This window comes from Ambystoma mexicanum, chromosome 3p (assembly GCF_040938575.1).
Source record: "Ambystoma mexicanum isolate Mex_15411 chromosome 3p, UKY_AmexF1_1, whole genome shotgun sequence".
NCBI lineage: Eukaryota > Metazoa > Chordata > Amphibia > Caudata > Ambystomatidae > Ambystoma > Ambystoma mexicanum.
The window spans coordinates 169,594,886-169,618,658 of NC_090925.1; the positions used below are offsets into that span (position 1 = coordinate 169,594,886).

At 47.3% G+C, this 23,773-nt stretch overlaps 1 protein-coding gene across 2 annotated transcripts in view; it reads left to right on the forward strand.

Moving 5' to 3' along the window:
- Positions 1–23,773, forward strand: part of PHC1 (polyhomeotic homolog 1) — a 325,158-nt gene that overhangs the window by 112,855 nt on the left and 188,530 nt on the right. For both annotated transcript variants that reach the window (XM_069650568.1, XM_069650569.1), the window contains one exon: positions 6,814–7,571. In XM_069650568.1, coding sequence (XP_069506669.1) covers positions 6,814–7,571 — 758 coding nt within the window. The remainder of the gene's footprint in view (positions 1–6,813; positions 7,572–23,773) is intronic.

Below are 23,773 nucleotides of genomic sequence, written 5' to 3' on the forward strand. Positions count from 1 at the left end.
GACTTATACCAAAGGTTGGTTTTGCTTACACCTGTAGTCCTAAGTGTATGTGGTGGTCCCAGAGGGTACTGCATGTAATTCTGCATAACAAGAGGATCATGGGAATTGTAGCCTTTTCCCTCTTTCCTCACCAAACATCCCCTATTGCGGCCTTTTCCAGCCCCACAGTCCAATTGTCCTCACAGACGGGGATTGAAAAACACCTGTCTGGCCCTATAGCTAAGTTGGGAGTGTGCTCTATGATCAAATAGAAGATAAACAGTCCTAATCAGTCATGTCCAAAATTATAATATTTAAACCAGAAAACCTAATGCCTGCCCTCACTCTATTACAATAAATGTGCACAGGGAAATGTTTTCAAAAAGGAAAGTCCGTGTTTAACAAAAATATCAGAATGGCAAAAATATGTATCACTGTCTCCTCTTTCCCACGTTGTATAGCACACAGGGTTTGGGTGGAAAACTTTGCACTCAGCGACGCTCTGGCTTGCAAATATACGTTGGCAGCCTGCTCTGCCTTCCAGAGCTTCTTGGATTCTCGATTTGCCAGTCACAAATTGGAGGGTTCAACCTCTCTGGTTTCCCTTCTCCCAAGTCCAGGTTAACCCCCGTAGACAGGATAAGACACTCTGGTGCAGGTTCTCAAAACAGAGGCAGTTCAAAACATGGATCGAGGTCCATCTGGCCTTCCATGTTAAATTCACTTATTCCAGCATTCAAAAAGTTATTTCACAGTTCAACCAAAATGTTCACGTAGGGCTCCCTCAGTTGTTTCCGGACCTCTCACTTTACAACTTAATGTGATTCACTTTCCTTGGGCTTCTCTTGCCGTGAAACCAAACGCAGTTCATATCCTTTAGGCTCACATCAGTACTTGCTCAACATGGCCTTTGACTGGGCACTGTCGCTATGCTGGACCACTCTGTTATACTGAAGAGGGAAGGTCAAAATCAACCTCTGCTTCCCCTCCTCCAGACAAATGACCCGGAAAAACAGAAAGAACCACGAGCACACTCGCAATCCTGCACCAGTTCCCAGTGCGCCCAGTAAGTGACAAGTATGCTGAAAGGTACCCACTCCGCGAACCGTACAACCCAAAAGCAACACCTTGCCCAGAATAAATGAACAGCCCCTGGATGCTGTTAGACACCTCAATTGACAATCTTGACTAAAACGCCAGACTCAGTGTTGTTGGGGGACCTCATGACATAGCAGCGTTGCACATGGAGCACTTGTGCCATCTGCACATCGGGACACAATCGCACACCCAGATACATGAAGAACGCATGCGACAGTTCTAGGAGTTAGAGGACAGATACATTCTGCCCTGCCATTGCTTTATTATTTTGACATTAGTTTGACTGCAGCAACGCTGAAACTGCAAGATGCAAGAGATCCGTTTTGTAAGCTTGCAGATGCTTAGATGCAAATAACCCTATGGAAATACGGGAGCACTCGAGGGACCTGACGGAGCCATGAGCAACTAACCTGTGGATACTGTATGGAGCAATGCAGACGAGTTAGAAACAATGCCTTGGTTTTGGAATAATGCAGCAAGTTACTGCTGTCTCTGTTCGCGCTGAATTCAGCTCCTTTCAATTTTTTACTAAGGGAGTAAACCTTGTGAGCCATCCATGCTTGCTGCCAAGGACCTTTGTTGCGGATAACATTCCATTCCCCGAACTTCAGTAAACTCCAGCACAGAAAATATATATATAATCCTTCATTAAATACAGCTAATTCAGAGCTGCGAAGCTCAGAATCACAGTGGTTGAACATGTGATCCTGCAGAACACAGTGAGCCAAGACTGGCAGCTGGGAGCGAAGGACAGTCTCATGAGCCAGACATGGCTTGCAACAAAGTGTTGCAGAAGAGCCTGAATGGTGAGAGCTAACACTCGCTTAAGGCAACAGTAGTTCACACACGCATAATGCAGCAACATAGTTATTATTTTTTCCTTGAAAAGTAAAATTTTCAAGCTGAGAACAGATTCTGTCCCAAGCCTGGGGGCACCAGATCTAATCAATCACAGTTCAGGGCCCAGGCACAATTAGAAAACCCTCACACTGCAACATTGTAGAAACTAGAATATTGGGGAAAAGCCAGCCAAGCCCTCTGACATGGAAGGACCAAAAAAAAAAAATCATACCTATTGGGGGTTTCTATAGGTGGACTACTACTCGGCGCCCAATCCCTGGGTGTGATAGATTTTCTGGGAACAGGCCCAAGATGTGATGTCAGTATGATGTAGTTGCACTTCAAGCTTGCAAGCGAAATCTGAGAGTACCTGGACCCTTCTTATGTGCACTGATCCCTGTGGACTTTTGGCCATAATAAACTACAGTTTTGAACTTGCTGTTTGTCTGGGCCTGCACTCCTTTTGGCAAAGGGAAGGTGTTGGGCCTTCCATGATTTCTGGATCTGTGAACTCCTGGTAGCCTTAACCTACCTGGGAGTTTCCTCTAACCCAACAAGTTGGTGGAGATTGCGGGCATTGATCCTGCTTCCCCTCGAATCGCTATTCTTCATCACTTGCTCACTTCAACTCACTGGCTGTGTTGGTTTCTTTGTCTGTATCCTTGATTTGAGAGCCTAGGACGATACCACAGCTGCGGCTTCACCTCCCGGTAAAGCTGCTGGTTTCTTTCTAATGAAATGTTGGAGGCACTGTTTCCTTTTCGCTGTGTCCTCTCGGGGGTCTCCCTCAGTCGGGCTCGGACCCCTCTTGATTTGCCAAGTTTTTATGTCTTTGAACTTCATGTCCCAGAATTGCATTTTGCTTATTTCCCTCCCACTTCTTCAGCTCCGCTATACATCATTCCAGGGTTTTGGGAGCTGCAGAAGGTGAGGTTGGGGTCTCGCCACCTGCCCCTCAAAGGCCTGGGCTTTTCTGTTTTGACCAGTGGAGGAGTGTTAGGTGGATGCTCATGTACTCAGTTTATGGAGTTGCTTCTCCACAGTATGTATATAGGTAACTTATTACTGATCGTTTATATAGTATACAATTTGATGACATAAGATCTAGCCCAGGTGTTTCTTGACTACTGTTATGTTTACTTGTAATGCGCACACTATAGAATAGGAATGCTGTAGGGTTGAGGGTTCTTGTGGGAGCAGTTGACTGTTGGCTCCATGGCTGGGGGTTGGTAATCTGTGCTCAAACTTCAGTCTTCACCAATACAGCTGTGGTTGTTTGGCCATCTACTTACCCACAACAAACTGGTAACTAGTATGCAGCCAACAGCAAGAACCCCCAGCGGCCTGTGAATGGTGAGAAGTGAAGAGGCGACAGCCTGCGGGGGCGGAGGTGAACGTGCGTTCTCTGCACAGCGTTTGGTGTTTATGTCCTCAGCCCGGAGTTCCCAAGGAGGTCCAATCTGGGCGAAGAGCAGGCAACGAGACGTTAGCAACGGGATTCCGAGCGCTGATGCTGAAAGCGTGACTGGCGAGCAGAGGACGCTGGAGCACCATCAAGTATTGGGCCCCTGTCTGCGGTCTGAGGCGAGAAGAGCGGAGCGACAGCGCAGCCGAAATCACTGCGTCCCTCTGTGTGCCCCAAGCGGGAGAGCCGCTTCAGAGGAAAGCACCTGCGGCACACGACGTCGCACACAGGAGTGCACGTTGTAAAAATTTCCAGAGCCGACAGTGAGAAGAGGCTCCGGAGGCTCGCTGGTGCAACATGGGACATGAGGAGGTTTGGATTGTGAAGCGTGGCAGGCAATTCATGGACAAGCTGCTAGGCCGAGGTCGGTGTGCTCATAGATCAGTGTATAGTGCGCTTGGGTTTTCTGTTGGTACTTTGTTAAATCAGTGCCCTTAGCAACGAAGTACACCACTGTGTGCTTTCCCGAATGGACATTTGCTGCCATAGCAGGCCCTAGGCTGCGTGGGGAAAAGGAGTGGGGCATTGACTGAGCCTTGTGGTCCCTGAGGGCTTTGGGGCTCCATCCAATTAATCCGGTGGCGTATTGGGAACCCTGTAAGCAGTCTCAAATTTGTGGTGGATATGGCAAATATTCCGGCTCCTGTGTTTTTCTTGTCCAATGTGGGAGAGCCCAAGGTTAGGTGGGCTGATTGGAAGGAGGGATTTGTGAAGTACGCCCTAGCAGTTTTTGGCGCAAACTGCTCAAATGAGAGGAAGGAGGCGTTATTTCACTGCCTGGGCCCCACAGGGCAGGATCTTATGAGGAAGTTGCCGGATCCTGCAGACTTGGGAGATGTGGGTCCCTATGAGAACTCTGGCCAAACTAGACAGGAATTTTTGGGTGGAAGAGAACCTCATTTTGGAATGTTACAAGTTTGCCACTAGAGAACAAAAACCCGGGGAAAGCATAGAAGAATTCATGACAGTGCTTGGAGGTTTGGCTGTTAAATGCAGATTCACTCGTTGTCACAATGAACATCTTAGGGACCAGCTCATGATAAAATGCTCGAATGACAATGTTTGGAAAGAACTGTGGAAAGAGCATGATTCCGACCTTGGAAAGGGCAATTGAAATAGCGAAAATGGTGGAACACATTGAGAAATGTATCAAGACCTTACTGCTTCACAAAGACAGTGACCATTTACTAGACAAGTCCAGGCCAGAGGAAGGGGATGTGCACAAAGTATCCAGGGCACTGCCAAGACAGTTCTCAAGTGATGCCTCTAAGAAATTTAAGAAGATGGACAGACAGTCGGATGAACATGGAGAGTACAGGACGCCCAGCAGCAGGACTATTGGGCGCAAGTGGGTTCCTTGAAGGGACGCGAGTGCACTCAAAAGTTCCCAGTGCTTTTAGGGATGTCAGGAGTGGGCCTGGGAGGAGTTGTTTCTGGTGTGGGAGTGCCACACATTTGAAATTTGATAGAGAATGCTTGGCGGTGCACATAGTATGCCATGAGTGTGGAAGAAAGGGACACCTGGATTGATCCAGATCAGGAACATTTACAATTTTTATGAAAATCTTACCTAACAGGCTCTGTGGATTTGGTACACTTTTCAGGAGCTAGGAGAAGGCTGAATATCACTGGTCGGATTCACTCTGGTGAGGGCATTTCGAAGACTCGAATCAAGTCTCTGGAAGTCCAGCAGGATGCCTCCAAGGTTTCAGCAATATTCAGAGGCCCGTGCGCCGTGCAATGGCTCAAAGTTCCAGGGTATTGGGGTGTTGCAGCTCAGCTAGGTCGCAGCACGTTGTGGGATGGCTCAAAATGCAGGTCTTCTTGAGACTAGTGGAGCTCACCAGCTTCTTGGTAGGAGTCATCTCGTTTGGGAACTCCAGGTCCATTGGAAGGGTACAGCAGGCTCCGGTTACACAGCAGGTTTTGCTCCGTTACACCACAGTCTCACTGGTTGCTGGAAATCGCTACAGCTGTCTTCATCTTCGGTTTCATCTTCTTTCTTGCAACAGTACTATGTTCAGAACCATAGCATCTCTCAAAGTATAACTCTAACTCTCATAATGACTATAACCTGTAACCAGAAACGTAAGCTTTTGCAACTAATGTATCATATTTTGTAACTGTATTGCATTGTAACCAGACAAGTAAGCATTCTGTAACCTATGCCGTGATACCTCTGGGTCCGGGTGTATAACAAATAACCAAAAATAAAATTTAAATAAAGTAAACTTGTCAGCAGCTTCCAGGTTTGGAGTATTTAACGGGAACTACAGCACAACCTCTGCAATCTCCCCCTGCATTTTACAGAAAGGGGTGGTCTTTCTGAACAATCAGTACAGCCAGCCCCCCACTGGGAGTTGGTTCCTTGCAGGCAAGGTGGAAGACAAAGGGCTGCAGAGTGTTGGACTCCTCCCTCGCTTCCTGCCTTCTCAGACCCTCTGGAGCCTGGGCAGTGAATCCAAAGGATTCCTGCCCAAGACAAACCTTCCACCAAGGTCTTTCCTGCCTAGAATGGCAGTGGAGGACCGCAAACGGCAACCTCACAAGAAATGCCGAAAAATGGATCCCACCATGTCAGTATAATGGTGTCCTTTCTGCGAATTACTGAGGCTGAATTTACTGCCTGCAAGTAAGTGACTAAAAGTCATAAAAGTAGTTACACTGCCTCCAGCCATTCAAGGAAACTTGCAATTGAAACACAATGTTACCATGTAAGTAAGAAAGGTGATATATTGCATCCGCCCTGTACTCCACACAAGGTGGCGTGTGCTGGCACACTTCTACAAAATGTAAAGGGAATGAAAAACACGCTTTACTACTTGGGAACAGTAGTTCACCCAATTATATGAAAGAGAAATTAACAGGGGATCCTAAAGGAGCAAACCAGCCTAAGCCAAAAAAGTTGTAGGAAACTATAACTTCAACCATACACTATGGAGAGCTATAAAAAGGTCACCCATGCAAAGAGTAAAAGACTAGGTGAGAGGGGAAAAAGATTCCCCTTCACCTAGGGACAAGGTAAAATAGTTACCAAGTCTAATCAGAAGGTTCTTGGATTGACACGGGTCCGGAAGATTGATCATAAATATGAACATCTTAGCTAACACTTTGAAGTTAGCTATGTTCATGAGCGTTTGAATCCATGCCAGACCCATGCCGGAGAACAATATTTACAGGTGAGTAACTTACACCATACCCATTTCTGGTGTTTGTGTAAAGTATGTACTCTAGAGCGTCCCCTGCTGGTCTTTCATTGATCTTCAGCTGTTGCTATGAATTCCTGCTTGGAGGTTTTGGGCGTTTCCTATTTCTTTCTGCACGGCCCTGTGGTATGAGAGTTTGTGAAGGTGAGGTTAGGCTCCAAATGCTATATTGATTCTGTGATATTTGCACCCTTCCTCTGAAGCCTGATTGCTCTCTTCTTCCAGCGACCTACACGCAGATCCAGCCACACTCGATGATTCAGCAGCAGCAGCAGATCCATCTACAGCAGAAGCAGGTTGTGATTCAGCAGCAGATTGCCATTCATCACCAACAGCAGTTCCAGCATCGACAGTCCCAGATGCTGCATACTGCCACCCACCTGCAGCTGGCCCAGCAGCACCAGGGCCCACCACAGCAACAGCAACAGCAGCAGCAGGCTCAGACTTTGGTTGTGCAGCCTATGATCCAGTCCCAGCCAGCCTCCCTTCAGCTGCATTCACAGCAGGATGGGCCGACTCCTGCTGTTAAGACCCCAGTGCCTATCCAACCCAAGCAGCCAACCAAAACCCTGCAGCCACCTCTGGGAGCCAAGATGACCCAGCCCCACATACCAGTGCAGGTGGTGGGTAGCAGACAGCAGGGGCCTGGACAAGCCCAGGCCTTGGGGCTGACCCAGGTCACAGTGGGGGCAGTGCTCGCTCAGCAGGGCGGTGGGCACTATGCCAGCCATGCTCCTTCTCACAGCCCTCTGCAGCAGCTTCCTCCACATTCGTCTGCCACTTCTGCAGGACAAGCATTAACTATGACTGTAGCCCCCGCGGTCCAGGAACTAACCCAGCCTGCTGGAGTGAACCTGGTGCAGATGCAAGGGACCATCGCAACTGCACAGGTAGCCAGGAATCCATCCCAGATGTCGGCTGTGCCCCAAACCCATGCTGTCACTACCACAACCACAAACTACATTCTTCCTGGACACCTGACGGTAAGTCTAGAGTGTGCAAACCATTCTTCATGTCTTTCATCAAACAGTGTATGCACAAATTCCTCATTGCTGATATCCTACACCTAAAGGGAGTCCCACTAACCAGACAATTCCCTTGGTTTTCACTCATTTCTCAAATGTGGCCATGGATAAGTCTTGTTCATGCCTTGTATGTTTGACACATTATTAATGCAGTCTCACCCGTTTGTCAATTACTTTATATGGTTCTCTGGCTTCTGTGTCTTCGCTACTCGCGTGCTATAAATCTATGCCACCTGACTGTCACGCTCCTTCCCGGCACATGTCGACTTCCACAGATGTCCATCCTGCAACAGGTTCTTCCCAATTTCAGACCCCCACGCCCTCTGACTATGTTGCCTTGGCCCAGACCATGGTTGGCAAGCTTGTATAGCGTGTGGCTTGCTGTCATTGAAAGCCCTGAAGAACAGACTAGCCAGGTGGAGGGAGCTCTTCCAGAAGTCTCTGCCAGAGGACCTCAAGAACTTTGTGCAACACCGAGCCAGCCCCAAGGTAGGGCCTCTATTTTCCATCGCACCCCGCAAAGGAGACTCCTTCCCAAGGACTCTCCTGCCGCCCGAGGGACCGTTCAGGTCCTTGTACCAGAACATGCACAGAGGCTGCTGCAGCTACCAGCCTTCGGGCTGAGGGATCCTTGGATCCTCCTGGTGGCAGTGTTGAGGGACCAGAAGGTTCTTGTACGGGATTGTCATCCGAGAGGCTCTGCCCTTGTACCGGCAATATGCCTGAGGGGGTGCCTACACGCAGCCCTACTGACACCCGGGTCGAGGGTGTCGCACCTATCGGGCCTAGGTCCGAGGAGCAGGGTAGGCCTCGGGATCCACACGCAAGAGTCTTGGAGGAGGCTGGGCCCAGCGAGCCGAGCAACACGTGGCAGGCAGCTCGACAAGATGGCCACAGCGCCAAACAGAGGCACCTGTCCAACGCCATCCCAGGAGTTTGGCGAAGAACGAGTGTTAAGGTAGGACTGGCCTCAACCAGGTACGTGGCCTACAGCCTATCCTTCTTATGCGCAGGGCAGCTTCCCACTGCGTCCACCGTACTGGCAGCCGTTCCACTGGCCTCAGTTGAACTGATCTAACTTATACACCACAGGCGGGGCCTTCTTCTGCTCCTCCCCCGTGGACACTTCGCAGTGGACATCCATCGACTCCTCCAGGGTCCTTGCTCCAGATCTCCTCGCTTGGCGGACGCCAACTCCTGCAACCCGCCGTTGAGCCACTCACTGGGTGAGTCTCTGTGCGTCTCTGGCCCCGGCCATGCACCTTCTGCAGCCCTCTGTCCTCGGCTTGCTCCTACAGCCGACTCCTTTCCACTTGCAGACCCCTCCTGGGTCTCTGCTCTGGATCTCTTTGCTTGGTGGCCACGATCTTTAACAGCCTGCAACCAAGCCACTCACTGGGTGAGTTCCTCCATCTCCGGCCCGGCTTGCTCCCACAGCCTTACCTCGGCCTAATAATATCTCTGCGCCTTCTGCTGCTCCTCCTCCTGTGAATCCCACTGACCCTCCAGGATCTCTGCTCCGGATCACCCTACTGCCGGCGGCTGTCTCTGCTGGCCACAGTCGCTACCCTGCCTGCCAACCCGCACCCCTGCCTCCATTGCATTCACTTTATGGTGAGCCACACTGGGCCGTACTGAGCTGACGTACTTTGTGAGCGGTACTGAGGCGCCTTCACTACTACCTCACCCGCCGTGCTCACTTGTTTCCCCCAATGCAGCCATCTCTGTGAGCTGTTCCCAGCACAGCCCCTTGGACAGGGTCCACTGCCGGGCCCATTGCCACGGCCCCCACAACCTTCTCACCGGCTGCCCCATCATTCCCCGCAGCAGACGTCCGCTACGCTTCTCTCGGAGATCTCTCCGAGAGCCACCTACAGCTCTGCCTTGGTGACAGTAACCACAGTCGGGCTCACTCCCACTGACCCCTCCAGCTAGCCTGTTGCTCACACCATAACCCCCATTGCGGCCACCTCAGACACACCCCTTCAGATCAGCCTTCGGGACGGTGACTTCAGTCGGGCCCACTGCCACAGCCTTCATAACCATCTCGCCACTGCTCACACCTTTACCTCCAGCAGCGACCACCTCCGTGAGCCACCCGCAGCACAGCCCTGGGGATAGTGACTTTAGTCGGACCCACCGCCACGGACACCATCCTTCTAGACTGCTGCCCCCACCATTACCCCCGCAGTGGCCACCAGCTGACTGCACCTAACATCACCCCCACTCCATCTTTCACCTGAGCAGCTCTCCTGCGCTCTGCCGCAAAGGTCTATAACATCATCAAGAACGTGCCACTTTGCCTTCCTCACCACAGACCTACAGTGACTATCGTCCTGCCTGATTCTCTGACTGACTGCAGTTGATCCCCCAAGGATGCTCCCCCCCCCTACACGCCCTCATCCACTCTGCTTCTGCAACCTTCGCTCCTCTGCCCCACTCCCTCTGTTGTCTCCCCTTCCCTCCTCTCTCAAATCGCACCCCCCCTCGTCCCTCCACTGCACCAACAATTCCTGCCACCCACTACAACTGAGGGCACTCCACTGTGTGTCCACCTAAAATTACTCTCTCTTCCCCCTTCCTGTCATGCCCTTTACCAACCTTACCCTCCTGCGGCTTCCCTCCATCCCCCTCCTCCTCTTCCTCTTCCTTCACCCTCATGCCTTCCCTCCTTTCCCCACCTCCCCCCCTGCCCACCCCATCCACCTGGCATAATCCCTTCTCAATCTAATCTTATACACCTCCCCACTACCAATCCCTCCAGTATCTTTAACATTGGCCTCTGGAAGCTCGATCCATCTGCAACAAAGCCACTGCAGCCCTTGATCTGTTCTTGTGGCTCAACCTTCACTTCCTCTGTATCACAGACATGGATTCCTCCCTTCAATTCCACTGTTCCTGCTTCTCTCTCCACCCCCTCTTCCTCCTCTCTCATGTCCCACGCCCCTCCGGTCGCGGAGGCGGCGTCGGTCTCCTCTTTCACCCTAAATCTCTCTCCTCTTCTCCTTCCTCTTCCCTCCCTACCTTCTCCTCCTTTGAATTTCTCTTCAAATCCTTTACTTACCTTCATGTGATATCCTTCTTAATCATTTACAGCCCTCCTGGCCCCCCTCTCATCCATTTATAAAGACCTAGACCATCTTCTCTCTCTAATTTCTCCCTCCCCTACTCCCCTCTCTGTCCTCGGCGACTTTAACCTCCCTCTCTCCACCTCATCTCAGTCTCGCCCTCTCCACTCTTTACTTGACTCTTACCTCCTCTCCTCCCCTTACTACCCCCCCAACCCACTCCTCTGGCTCCACTCTCGATCTCATCTTTCTCTCATCTCACTCTTCCTCACCCTGTCTCGTCATTACCCAGCTATCTCTCCGACCACGCCTTACTCTCCTTCTCCCTTACTCCTCCCCCCTCGTCCTCCCTCCTCACCATGACCTAGCCCCCCCTGATCTCTCCTCCCTCCTCTCCTTCTCTCCCTTCCGCTATCTCCGCTCAGCTGACCTACATCTTCTCAATGTACCCCCAGCCCCTTGTGCCTCCTCACGTTTCCGCTCCTTCCAACTCTTGGCCGCCCTCCACTGGAACTCCCTACCCCTCTCTATCCGCTCCTCCCCCTCCTACCCATCTTTCCGCTCCTCCCTGAAAGCCCTTCTTCTCCACCACCCCCTGACTCTCCTTCCCTACCCTTCCCCTATCCCTACCCTTCCCCCTCCTTCCCTCCCCTACATCCCTACGTCCTCATCTCAAACACTGAATGTACGTCCTTCCTCTTCAATCCCCCCTGACTCCTTCCATACCGCTCCCCTTCTATCCTCTACCCATCCCTTCCCCTCCCACCTTCCTCATCCCCCTGACCCCTTTCTCCCGCCTTCCCCCGCCTCCTACAGAGTTAATTGTTCCATATACTGTACCACTGGTTTGTTTCAATTATGTAAATTTGCTTCTTCTCATGTACTGTTGTTATTCTGTACAGCGCTTTGGTGTAAAGTGCTATATAAACTCAATAAACATAAACATACGGGCAGGTTATGCATCAGCTCCAGCAGCTCCCGGCTACCCTGTCAGTACCCCCTACCACCTTTCCTGCCAGAGAAGAGGGGTTCTGCGAGAGGTGCCTCGGGCTCATAGTCACCTTGGATGGGGGTTATCCTCAAGGATGCCATCGGGGAAGTCCTCCTGTCTATGCTAGTGGCACCACAAGCGCCTCCGCCATCGCCCCCGGCACAGCAGCTGCTGCTGGCTCCTCAGCCGATTCCTCCGGCGGTTCCCAGCCTCTGCCTCCTTCTCAGCCTCCGGCCGCGGTCACTGTACCCCAGCCTCCGGCAACGCCTCCACCTCCGCAGGATCCTCCTGATTCGCAGGATACTGATGAGGAGGAGGAACCGGACACGCCATCCTCAGCCAGGGCCTTCCACGAACATCTTGCTGGGCTGGCAGTGTACCTGGGACTACCCCAACCCGAGGTTGAGCAGTTGGCAGAGGTTTCTGGCTGAAGTCCTGAAGCGACACCCCTCTGCCAAAACAGGGATTCCACTGCAAACCGATGTAGTCTCCCTGTCCAAGAAGGGTTGGCTCAAGTCCCACTCGGTCCAGCTGGTCAATCGACACCTGGACGCCAAGTACAGGCTGATTGAGGGGAATACACTCTTGCTCATGGCCCATCCTCAGCCACACTCCTTGGTGATCGCTGCAGCATCACTATACTCCAAGCCTCAGTCGTCCTCAGCCGCCTCCTCTGCGGCGGTGCTAGGCAAGGAGGTGATGATCTTGGAGGTGTATGGGAAGAAACTCTATTACAACACGGTCTTGCATCTTCGTCAGGCCAACGCCATGCTGGCTGCCGCTAACCAAAGTTTATGGTGCGAAATTGCGGACTTCCTCCTGGAACTCCCTAGGCAGAACCAATCCCGTTTTAAGGCAGGGCTGGCTGAGGCCAAGCTGGTGGCTGTTAGGGCGAATTCTTGTCCAGTGCAGAACCAACACAAACTCCTACCTCCCCTTGATGGTCTTGGTGCCTGAACTCAATGCACACAGGCCTCCGCGACCACCATGGGGAAAGAGGGTTAGGGTCCACGGATCGGATAGGTAGAGGGTTGTAGGAACACCGGGAAGAGGGTTAGGTGGAGGTTATGGGTAGTTGGGGTAAACATGCTCCTTGGATCTTGCTGGCGCTGTGCTGGAGCGCCTTGTAGTTCCTTCACATTCATACATGCATACACAGTCACAAACCACGGGAGATCTGTCGTGAACTATCGTGAACTACTTAAGGTATTAAAGAATGTACTCCCTCAATGATCACACTCCCCGTGGTTTACAATTCTTGATGGATGCAACCTGCCAGTATCCCAAGGCTAACGATTTTAAAAATGAATCTGGATAAAACTAAGGTAACTGGTTTTACATTTAATAGAAGAAAGCCATGTTTGGGAGGTTGAAAATACAGTAACAGTTCCATCTCCATGTGTAACGTATCTGGGTGTTACTGTGGATGCTACTACTTAAGGTAAATTATGGATTTTAAGGCCCAAAGAGAAAGTGGGTAATTTTATTCCTCAACCTATTTTCTAACGCTCTAGCCATCCAAAATACTCTTAGAACTAGGATTCTCAAAGAGGGTATCGGACCCCACCCTCTGTAAAGGCAGAACCTTAGACTGGGTTGCATACCTCAACTGAAACACCAAAATACTAGCCAGTGCACTGTGCGCTTGGTCTGTCCATAATGTCATCTCCTTCGACATCCCTGATTCCAAACCATCATCACCAAAGGATATCCAATCCCGCCAACACTAAGTAGGAACAACCGCTTAATCTCTCTAGAAAGTATTCTCCCCATTACTCAGGACCAACTGCCTCCAAACTTAGACCGTTCTGCAATGGTAGAGCTATATAATCAGAACCTTTTAGATGCCCTAGACCAATCGGCCCCTCTTAAACAAAGGAAAGCCAAACCGGTAGCACACCTCAACAAATGGTTCACTCCTGAGTTGAAATCATTATGTAAAGCTAAAAGACGCAGAAGCATCTTGGGAAAAAAACCTTCAGTTCAAAATAAGGATACATTTATAACTGCCTCCACTTCCTATAAAACTGCTATCCTAGAAACAAGAAAGGAGTGTTGCAACAAGAGAATCTCGAACGCCAAATCTAATACGAAGGAGCTTTTCACCATCCTTAAAGAACTGCAATCTCCTATCATACCACCTGACTCTTGTAAGAAAGATAACCTTTGGTGTACCCGACATCCAAAAGGCGCTACTCAACAAAATCACAACGCTCCAAACTAAAATGGAAGCTAAAAGAGCTAGCCTGGTGACTACTGCCAAAACGAGCACCTTAAACCCTATGCAATCCAACTTGAACTCCCAATCGGCCCACCGACCAGCCCAAACGCTGCCTTGAAATTCACTCCAGTCCCTGCCCTAGCCTTAAACCATCCAGGTGTCAAGGCGACATATGTCCAGCCTCAATCATAAAAGGTGGTGCCAAAGAATTTGCCCCCTTTATCACCTCTTTTATAAACGCCTCTTGCTCTGTCCCAAAAAACCTTAAAGATGCGTGGGTCATACTGCTCATCAAAAAGCCAAACCCTGACCCTAATACCAATTTTAGACCTATTACCACTGTGCCTTTTCTTCTTAATATTTTAGACCAGGCTGCATATATCCAGATTCAAAACCACCTTGAATCTAAAAAAACCTCGTAGGCCTTAGACAATCAGGCTTCAGACACAGGACTGAAACAGCCCTTCTGGATCTGAAAATACAAATGGATGAGGCTAGAGATGACAGTAAGCCTGCTCAACTCCTCCTACTGGACTTATCGGCTGCGTTTGATTGGTATTACCCAAATTGGTTGTTTACAATTGTTCGAATGAACAATTGATTGACCGAATTTAAAGGGTCACAATTGACCTTTTCACAATTGGCCGAATATATATATATATATATATATATATATATATATATATATATATATATATATATATATATATATATATATATATATATATATATATATATATATATATATATATATATATATATATATATATATATATATATATATATATATATATATATATATATATATATATATATATATATATATATATATATATATATATATATATATATATATATGGGTTTCCCCCCCCACATATATGGTACAATTGACCTTCACAATTCGGTAGTTGACCACCTAACCACAGCTGCTTCATTCTCGAGCAAAGCTGCTGCATGGGTCAACTCCTTCCTGGCCGACAGATCTATGAAGGTCTTCTCCCCTATAGCCTCAGCCCCATCACATGCAGAGTCCCTCAAGGTTCTTGCGTATCACCCACCCTCTACAATATATACACCAAGATATTGTTTGACCACCTAGACGACTTAGGCGTATCATCCACGAATTACGCAGATGATACACAAATTCTCATCACTTTATCAGGCAACTGCCAATCTGACTCCCCACTCCTAAATGAAATATACAGCAAAATACAGGGGTGGATGGCCAATCCGGGCCTTTGTCTCAACGACGATAAAACTGAGATTGCAGGATTAGTCTCATGATCACCCAGAAGTGCCTCAACATCTCACCTGATGAACAAATTCTCTAGAAAAGAATCCACCAGACCTACCAGATCCACATACGCCCATTGCCTAAACATTCGGACCTTCAAACTAAACAAAGCAGGAGGCTCAAGTTTCCCAGTGTTTGCAGCCGACCCTGTGTTCCTCTCGTTCAGGAACAAAACAAAATGTTGGTTATTAGCGCAAGCCAATTAAAACTACTCTGCTCTATCGTGACTTCTATATCTCAGCAATTCCCCTGACCTAAGCTTTGTGCCATGGTAGTATTTCCACTCAGGCCACTTATGGCCAGGTGTACTCCTACCTAAGCTCCAATTATGAACCTGTTTTTTGTACATTCTGTAAAATTCCATGACATGTATATATGTAAATGTTAATTTTATCATTGTTTAACCCATTGTATTTTGCATGCATTGTATATAATCTCTGTAACCTTGTACTTTAAGAAAAAGGGCATAGATACCTTTTTGGCTCGGTGAGCTATATAAGCAAATAAAACAAACAAGCAAAAGACTTAATTATAGATAGTGTTGCTTTCCTATAACACAATTTGATTATTTTGTAAATGCAAAGTTATCCCTGCTCCTTTTTTTTTTTTTAACATTTCAATCAACATGAATTGGAAAGCAATAGAATCTGTGCTTTGCAAGAAAGTATTGAGCCTTCCTGGTTGAACACCTATGATGGCATTAAAGGATAGTTCCGGGACTTTTTTTTTATTGTCCCTACGGTTCGGCCATGTGTTTTTAAGCATAAATCGGTAGATCGTAGAAAACTTTCCTATGGACCTTACCCGACTTTTCGTCCATTAACGCACTCGAAATCAGCCGCCATTTTCTGATAATCCTATCATTTCCCCCCATCGACCTGGCTCACCTGCGTTTGCGGCACTAAATCATATCCCCCGCCCCTGAAACAGACTTTATCAAAACCTTCATATTCCCCGCCTCTATCCGTGACGTGACTGTGCTGCGTAGGCAAACGCGCCCAGGCGTCTTCTACCCGACTCCACACAGAACCCGGAAACCAACACAGATCAGCTCACAACACAGCGCGCCACAATTCGGAATATGAAACTGTACTTTTAAATCAAACCGCAAGATTGTAAATTTGGTAAAGTACATTTATTTGACATCAAATGTTTAGAGAATATTCAGCGATTTGCATTTTTCTTTGCTCTCGATCCAAAATAGTTCGTCTTGAGGCAAGCGATGTTCCTGTGCAGTACACAGGGTGTTGGTTTACGATAAAATAAGCTCTTCGGTCGCACTGATAATCGCATGGCTGTTCCAACAATGAGGCACTAGGCCACCTCAATGGTATGTATGTTGCATCTAGCCGTTAGTACCGCATAAGGGCATACTTGTACTTGGCGATCGTCCCATAAAATGGTCAGGGTGGTAACGTTGTTCACGCGGAGAAGCAACTGGCGGTTGTAAAAGCCATCCGCCGGTGCCTGGTACTCGTGACACATACAATAATGAAGGATGTATCTGTTTTAAAAACATAAAAAATGAAATTAGTCTCACCATCAGATCTTTATTAAAATGATTCATTTTATATATTAGGTCGGGAAATTATTTCATAGCTAGGACAGTGCAACTGGGTATTATACGTCATTTCCAGTAACCCACCCCCTCTCCTCCGCCTTTTTCAGAGCCGCCTGAGCGCCAGTGGACCACTTCGTCACTGATATGATATAATATGGCATTTGCAACGCGCCTATACACAAATGTTTCAAGGCGTGGCGAGGCAGGGATGGGGGGGGGGAACAAGGAGAAGACAGACAACGATCCTACAAGGCCAGGTGTCATTCAGATCGCGCAAGTGCAGGGGTAGGGGGAAGGTAAAAGTGCAAGGGGAAGGGGAGGGGGGGAAGTGGAGTACAAGGTAAGTAGCATAAAATAATAAATACATAGGGCCAGCTGGTGGCGAGTGCAAGGTAAGTGCAGAACAAGTGCTGGGAAGGGGGGGCTGTAGGATACTGAGACAGTCCCCCAGTGCAGGGGTTGACAGGGAGGCAGTGCAGGTGGAGAGTGGAAGGGCCCAGGACCGAGGTCGCAGACAGTGGACCAGTTGTAGCAGGGGAGAGGGAGAGAGAAAGCAGAAGCAAAGAGTAAGGTTTTGAGGTGCTTCCGTAAAAGGAGATTGTTCTCCTCAAGATAGTGCGCGGTACAAAACAATATGCCACATAGAACGAACAAGTACAACTTAACCCGTCTTTGAAGCTACTGTATAGTAATTAAATTGCGGTATAAACTCATCTAAAGAGTTACTTACATTATATTTGCATTTTCCACTGTGTCTGTGCGTAGAGCAGCCCCGAAATACCACTCCTTCTATGCCGACGTTATTTCTTCTAATGAACGAACATTAAATGGCTTTCGTTTCAGAAATTATATTCATTATCGTTTCTTACGTTATTGCACCACACCCCCAAAAAGAAGTCTTTCGGGATGGTCCCGGCCTGTCAAGGTCAAATAACAATAGAACCTTATACTGAGTCGTGGGCCATTCCGGCACCCGAGCAAAAAATCAAAGCAGCTGACCTTCACTTTGAACGAGCACACATTCCTAGTTATCTACATTCAGTGTAAGGCCATCTCACAGGACTTGAAATTTACACTCCATCTTTGCATTTTGTCTGCGTGCATTTGCAGGCCCAGCGAACCATAAATACGGAGACCTTCTGTATTTTTTGAAAAATTATTTATATTACTGTTTGGTTTAATTTAATGCGCAAATGAACAAGGGTGGAGAGACACATTGCATGTACACTGAGCAATCACTTTTATTTACACAATACATAGCTACACATATTCAATGGGCCTGCGACATGAGGAGACTCGAGAGCAAAGTCACAGGTGACACCCGGGTGGTTCGCACTACTGCACGGTGAAGGGAGGGGCAAGGGTGGAGAGACACATTGCATGTACACTGAGCAATCACTTTTATTTACACATTACATAGATACACATATTCAATGGGCCTGCAACATGAGGAGACTCGAGAGAACAGACAATCAAATTACAATCATTTAAACCGTGATGTGTATTTCTCAATGAGCTCTGCTTTAGGTGGACATGGAACAGAGGCAATGTTGGGTGGCAATGCAGTTGTCCCCTGCACAGGTTCGTTCACAACTCCATGTATGTGCCTATCTAGGACATCAACAATAAGTCTCTCAATAAACTCATATTGCATATCCTCAAACACTGGTTTGATCACCCATTGTTTACTTCTTTTAGTGAAGGCCTTATTGTAGCGAAGCGTTCCTAAAGTTCCGGTCGTCCTACTTTGTTGACGGCCAACATTATGGTTATGTGCCAAGACCGCTAGAAGAGTCCGATTTATCATGCCCTCCATGCCAAAATGCAATCGTTTTGGCCTGTACTTTAGGCACATATTGTGGAACACCTCCAAATCTCCTGTGTGGCAGAATTCCGTGAGTCCCCTCAAATCTCTTGTTATAGTTTTATCAAATACAATCTTTTCAATGGCTTTGTGAGTGGGTGATGAAGGAATCAACCACTTCTTCTTCCGTGCCTCCTCTGTGGACAAATGGCCATGTTCACAATTGTGGAAATGTTGGTTTGTGGTCCAGCGGTGAACGTTGCTACAGTGTAGCATTACTGACCGCCATTTTTCCAGTAGAATTTCCAACGACCCTCCACATGTTTTTGAGCTCCACCAAAGATGGTTGCTGATTGACTTGGACCACTGTGAAATACCTTGCATATCTTTTTTTTTACCTGCAGCCGACATTTTTTTGATTGTTTTTGCAAGATGCCAAACGTCAAATTGGTGATTTATATTTTTGCACTCTTCTCTGATTGTCTTGGCAATTGAAACGTGTCTGTCCGTGGCTATCAGGTCGATCACCATTCCCCGCGATTGTAGTTCTTGCAATGATGCTACAAAGCCAACTTTCTCCATGGCCACTGAGGATGTACTTTGTGACACCTGCACGACCACCGAACTCACAATTTTCTTACTTTCCATGTCCTGAAAGTGGTAGGTGCAGTACTTGGCTGAAAATCCTGGGCTGTCGCACTGTCCATCACCGGCTAGCCTGAACCGTTTGCCCGCGAATGTACTATCAATAGACATTTTTTCCATTCTCCAAGCTTCGCTAATGGCTGGAAATAGATAATCGGTTTGGTATTTGTAGAACTGAGTTTTCGCGATGAAATGGATTCCCACAAACTGAAAGAAATACTCTAACTTTTTAAAATTTGAACCACTAAAAAGTGCGGCCGCTGCACAAAGTAGATTGCCTGCTGGCAGTTGCCCCAGCATGGGTTGTGCAGACCATGAGAAAGGATGATATTTTGTACAGGTGGCATGTATTTTAAGGTTAGTGCCTCGAATTGCACGAGTCACATTAATCAATGGCTCCCCACATACTTCCCCACCAACCGAATGCCCACATTTCATCCTAATAATAATATCAATCAAACAACTATCGAATACAATGAATTTGGCCTCTTTCCTTATACTGTCACTCTGCATCCCAGCTGGTTCGGCCTGTAACGTTGAGGACATGTCACTCACATGAAAGGTAGAATCTCTGATATCGTCTTCCGCTATGTTCAGTGATCTTGATGGTGTTTCATTGTCGTCCACTTCATTCTCTTCCATTGCAACATCTGTTCCTTCTCCGGCGATGGGTGAATAAAACAATTTCTTCAACTTTCTCGCGGTCTTAGTTTTTGCGGGTGTGGATTCTGTGAATTGATCTCCGACTGCATCCGAACTACCAGGAGGACATTCACTATCAATGGCTGGTGGTGGTATAGCTCCGTTGTCAATCACTTCATATTCTTCCCATTGGCACGATGCATCTCCAGTCTCAAGTCCCTGCCAAAAGGTTTGACAAGCAACATCTCTTGTTCGCTTCACTGTCTGTGTAGATCTAGTTCGTACACCCACTCGCAACTAGAGGACAGATTGGAAAAGGGATGTTCAGTTTAAACACAACTTACAGTATTGAACTATTAACAGTGAAAAACAACATAATATAGTGACCAGGACACTAACCTTCTTTTGCTTTCTTTTCTTTGAAACTTTCTTGCCTCGAACTTCAACATCAGGACACTGTTGCTCCGACTCGTGTGTGCATGTCTCCACTTCCTCTTGCGCTGCAATGACTATATTTTCATGATAAGCACATCCATCACACACTGACGCTCCATCGACTCCCTGAAACATAGAACTTTCATTAGTATGTATAATAATATTGAAAACACAAAATGTACTTGGGGACCAATACCCACGTACATCTCAATAGCAAAACACGAATGAACGCTTTGTGTAGAACATTCAAACGACAATTATTCACGCATTGTTGATCTAGTTAGATGGAACTGTCAAGATCCATACCTCGGGCTCCTCCTAGACTTCCATTGATGATGATATTGAAGATGACACTTCAGCAACTCCCTGAAACACAGTAATTGCATTAGTATGGTTTTCTATTTTGTTAAAAAGAACATAAACTTTGTGCAGGCGTCAACGGCTCATCTAAATAGACCTGCACAAATGATCAGTTGTCTAAAATAAATAATGGAGATCTAAATATGATTCGATTTGCTCGATCGTTGGAAGTGTCACCACCCAGAGATCTGCCATCAACTACTAGGGGTGATGTTCTTGTAGAAGAAGCTCCGTCATCTCCCTGAAACATAGTACTTGCGTTAATAAAGAAGGAAGTATAGCGGATGTAATCACGTCATATGATTTCGCTTGATCGAACTGTCAGTATCCATACCTCGAAATGCATAAGAACATCAAGGGACGCTGTAACTGCGGTGCACACTTCTGCAAGCTGTTGCGCCGACCCGTAACTGCATGCTCCCCCTTCTTCTTGGACTAATGCTCCATCGACTCCCTGAAACATAGGACTTTCATTAGTAATGAACACAATATTGAAAAAAGAAGACACATAGGAGGGCGACGACAGAAGGACATATCAATGGCTAAAAACGAAAGAAACATTGTGTGTAACAATCACGCTACAAGAATGCAAGATCTGATGATCTCCATCGATGGAACTGTCCGGAAACGTACCTCGAGCATCTGAGTGACATCAACGGTTGTCGTCAATGCGTTGGACTCCTCAGCATCTCCCTGAAAGACAGCACTTGCATTATTTTGGATAACAATAATTATAACTGAAAACAAAGACTAGAGGACGAGTACAAGGGTGTACCATTAGGTAAAATAATTACACGATAAATTAAAACTATTGATTTACATGCCTAAAACAAGTCAGTGGCAGAATAGCTAAGTAAGATTACCCGATAGGCGCTTGAAGTGGCTGATGACTGCAATAACGACACGGATGGAGAATCTTCCGCCTTCATATTGAGTGGATACATAAATGGGGAAATTATTGTTAGCTAATGCTACACACTACCGCAAGGCCGAGAGCTAAATACGTAAACTTGACTCACCAGTGGAGGGATGTGGACGAATAGAGTTGGAATAGCGGTTGAGAGCAATTTTCGCTTCGATCGCGGTGTGTTCTTCTTTATTAGCAATGATGTGGAGTACATGTCTGAGCTAAAGTGCCTGCTGCAGATGCGGTATCGATCACCCCTCTTGTCCGCAAAGACTTCTAGGACTCTACTTTCAAGCTCAGACGGTGGATATCCGCAATATCGGACCCATTCTCTTATCTGATCTATTGTCTTAGGGAAAACATGCATTATAGTACCTTCAGATTTTTTATGGGTCTTCGAAGGGCAACCGCCAATGGAACAGGCAGGCATTGTGGAAAGTTCTGAAAAGTAAAGATCAACAATTCTATATGAATACCAATGTGTTAAAAAATTAAATGACACATAAAAGGTTCAATGCAAGGTTCGTTTTGGTTCTTGGAACTATACACGTTATTCAAATGCGGATAAGTATTTGAATAACTTTAAAAAAATAGAAAAATAATTTGACTAAACTCAGAACAGGTGACTAGTTCCTTGCATGTACTGTCTTGAACGAAAAGAAATTGGACGCAAAATGATTATGGTACATGGCCTTACCTTGACGAAGAAACAGTTAGCTGCAGGGATCAGAGTAGTTTCTTGTCGTAGAACAGGGAGCAGTTCACAGGTTGCAAACTGACGAGTTTGCTCGAAGTGGTCACGGAAGTTCACAGAGACAAAGAGCAGATAACCAGCACCTTCACGGGTTGACTAGCAAAGCGCAAAGAAGTTCTCATTAGAAATATGAAGTGGGTTATAAAGAATTCGAAACAGGGGTGTGTTTGTGAATGAATGACGTGTATATGTCGTGGCATTTTGCGGTTTGCAGGGGGGCGTCCAGCGTGAGGGGGGATGCTTGGCAGGGGACACGGGGTCTGGAGGTAGACATGGGAACAACAACCCATGCTCTATAGACCACTTTGAAGTGTACATGGTCTTTGGCACCTCTTGGCCTTTATCGCTCCCCGACAGCTCCACTTGCCAGCACAAGTACCCCGGTGCGAACTGCCTTTGATAGGGCGGGGGGGTGGATTGGGGCGGTGGTCGTGCAGACAAGACTCGTTTGACGCAGGGCCTCACCAAGGAGAGGCCATCTAACTGCATGTAAGAGGCAGGCTGCAGGATCTAGTACATGGAAGGCAGGGGGGTGAGTTTATAAATACCTCACCCTCCCAGGAGAATATATGGGTGCAGTTGACCCTGGAGACCCTGGATGCCTAGGCAGTTCGTCATCAGCAGGCTGGCCTGTGGTGGCAAGGCGGCACGGGCCAGAAGGGGTCATCTCTGTACCCGGTGCCCAAAAGGATGATTTATTATGATCAACCATATTGATTATTTACCTATAACCATGTTTTGTATCAATAAAATCCAACAGCCTTTTATTGCCAACGCTTGAACAACGCATATGGGTTCAACGGTTATGTGGATTGAAGGTGGGCGGCCAGCGTGAGGGAGGATGCTGGCCGGAGACATGTGGTGTGACAAGACAAGGCACAGGAAGACTATTCAATGGAGACACACTAGATTCATTTAAAAAATCAAAACAACCATTGTTAAAATATATGTTGGGTTTTATTTTAGATCTTAATTTCAATTGAACATAAATAATAAACATTACACATTGTAAAGTTCCGGTTGCAGCACATCCAGGGAAAATCCGCGGTATTGTCCACTGTCGCTGGGGAAATGTTGTCTAATGGCAAGTACCGCACAGGCAGGTATTACTCTCCGAACGCGGTGTCCGAGCCTCCCGTGAAGCCACCAAGTGAAGCAACGATAGGCCACCAGCCTGTACCACCTGTGGAAATGAAAGATGCAAACTGTATTAAAATGACAAAACTTTCTTATCAATGTCGATTCAGGTAAAAAATGTCATTCTGCTTTGAAAAAAATTCTATCTAGAAAATGCACAATATGGAACCAATTTACATGCATTCGAATGATATGTAGATGTAATTTTATATGTGGGAGACGACCATGAAATAGTAGTGGCATCACTGACATCACAACCAGAGTATACTTACTCGGATTACCCGGACGAACAGTGCAGCGAAGTTCGTGCATAAGCACCATCATCATCCTCAACACGGTCC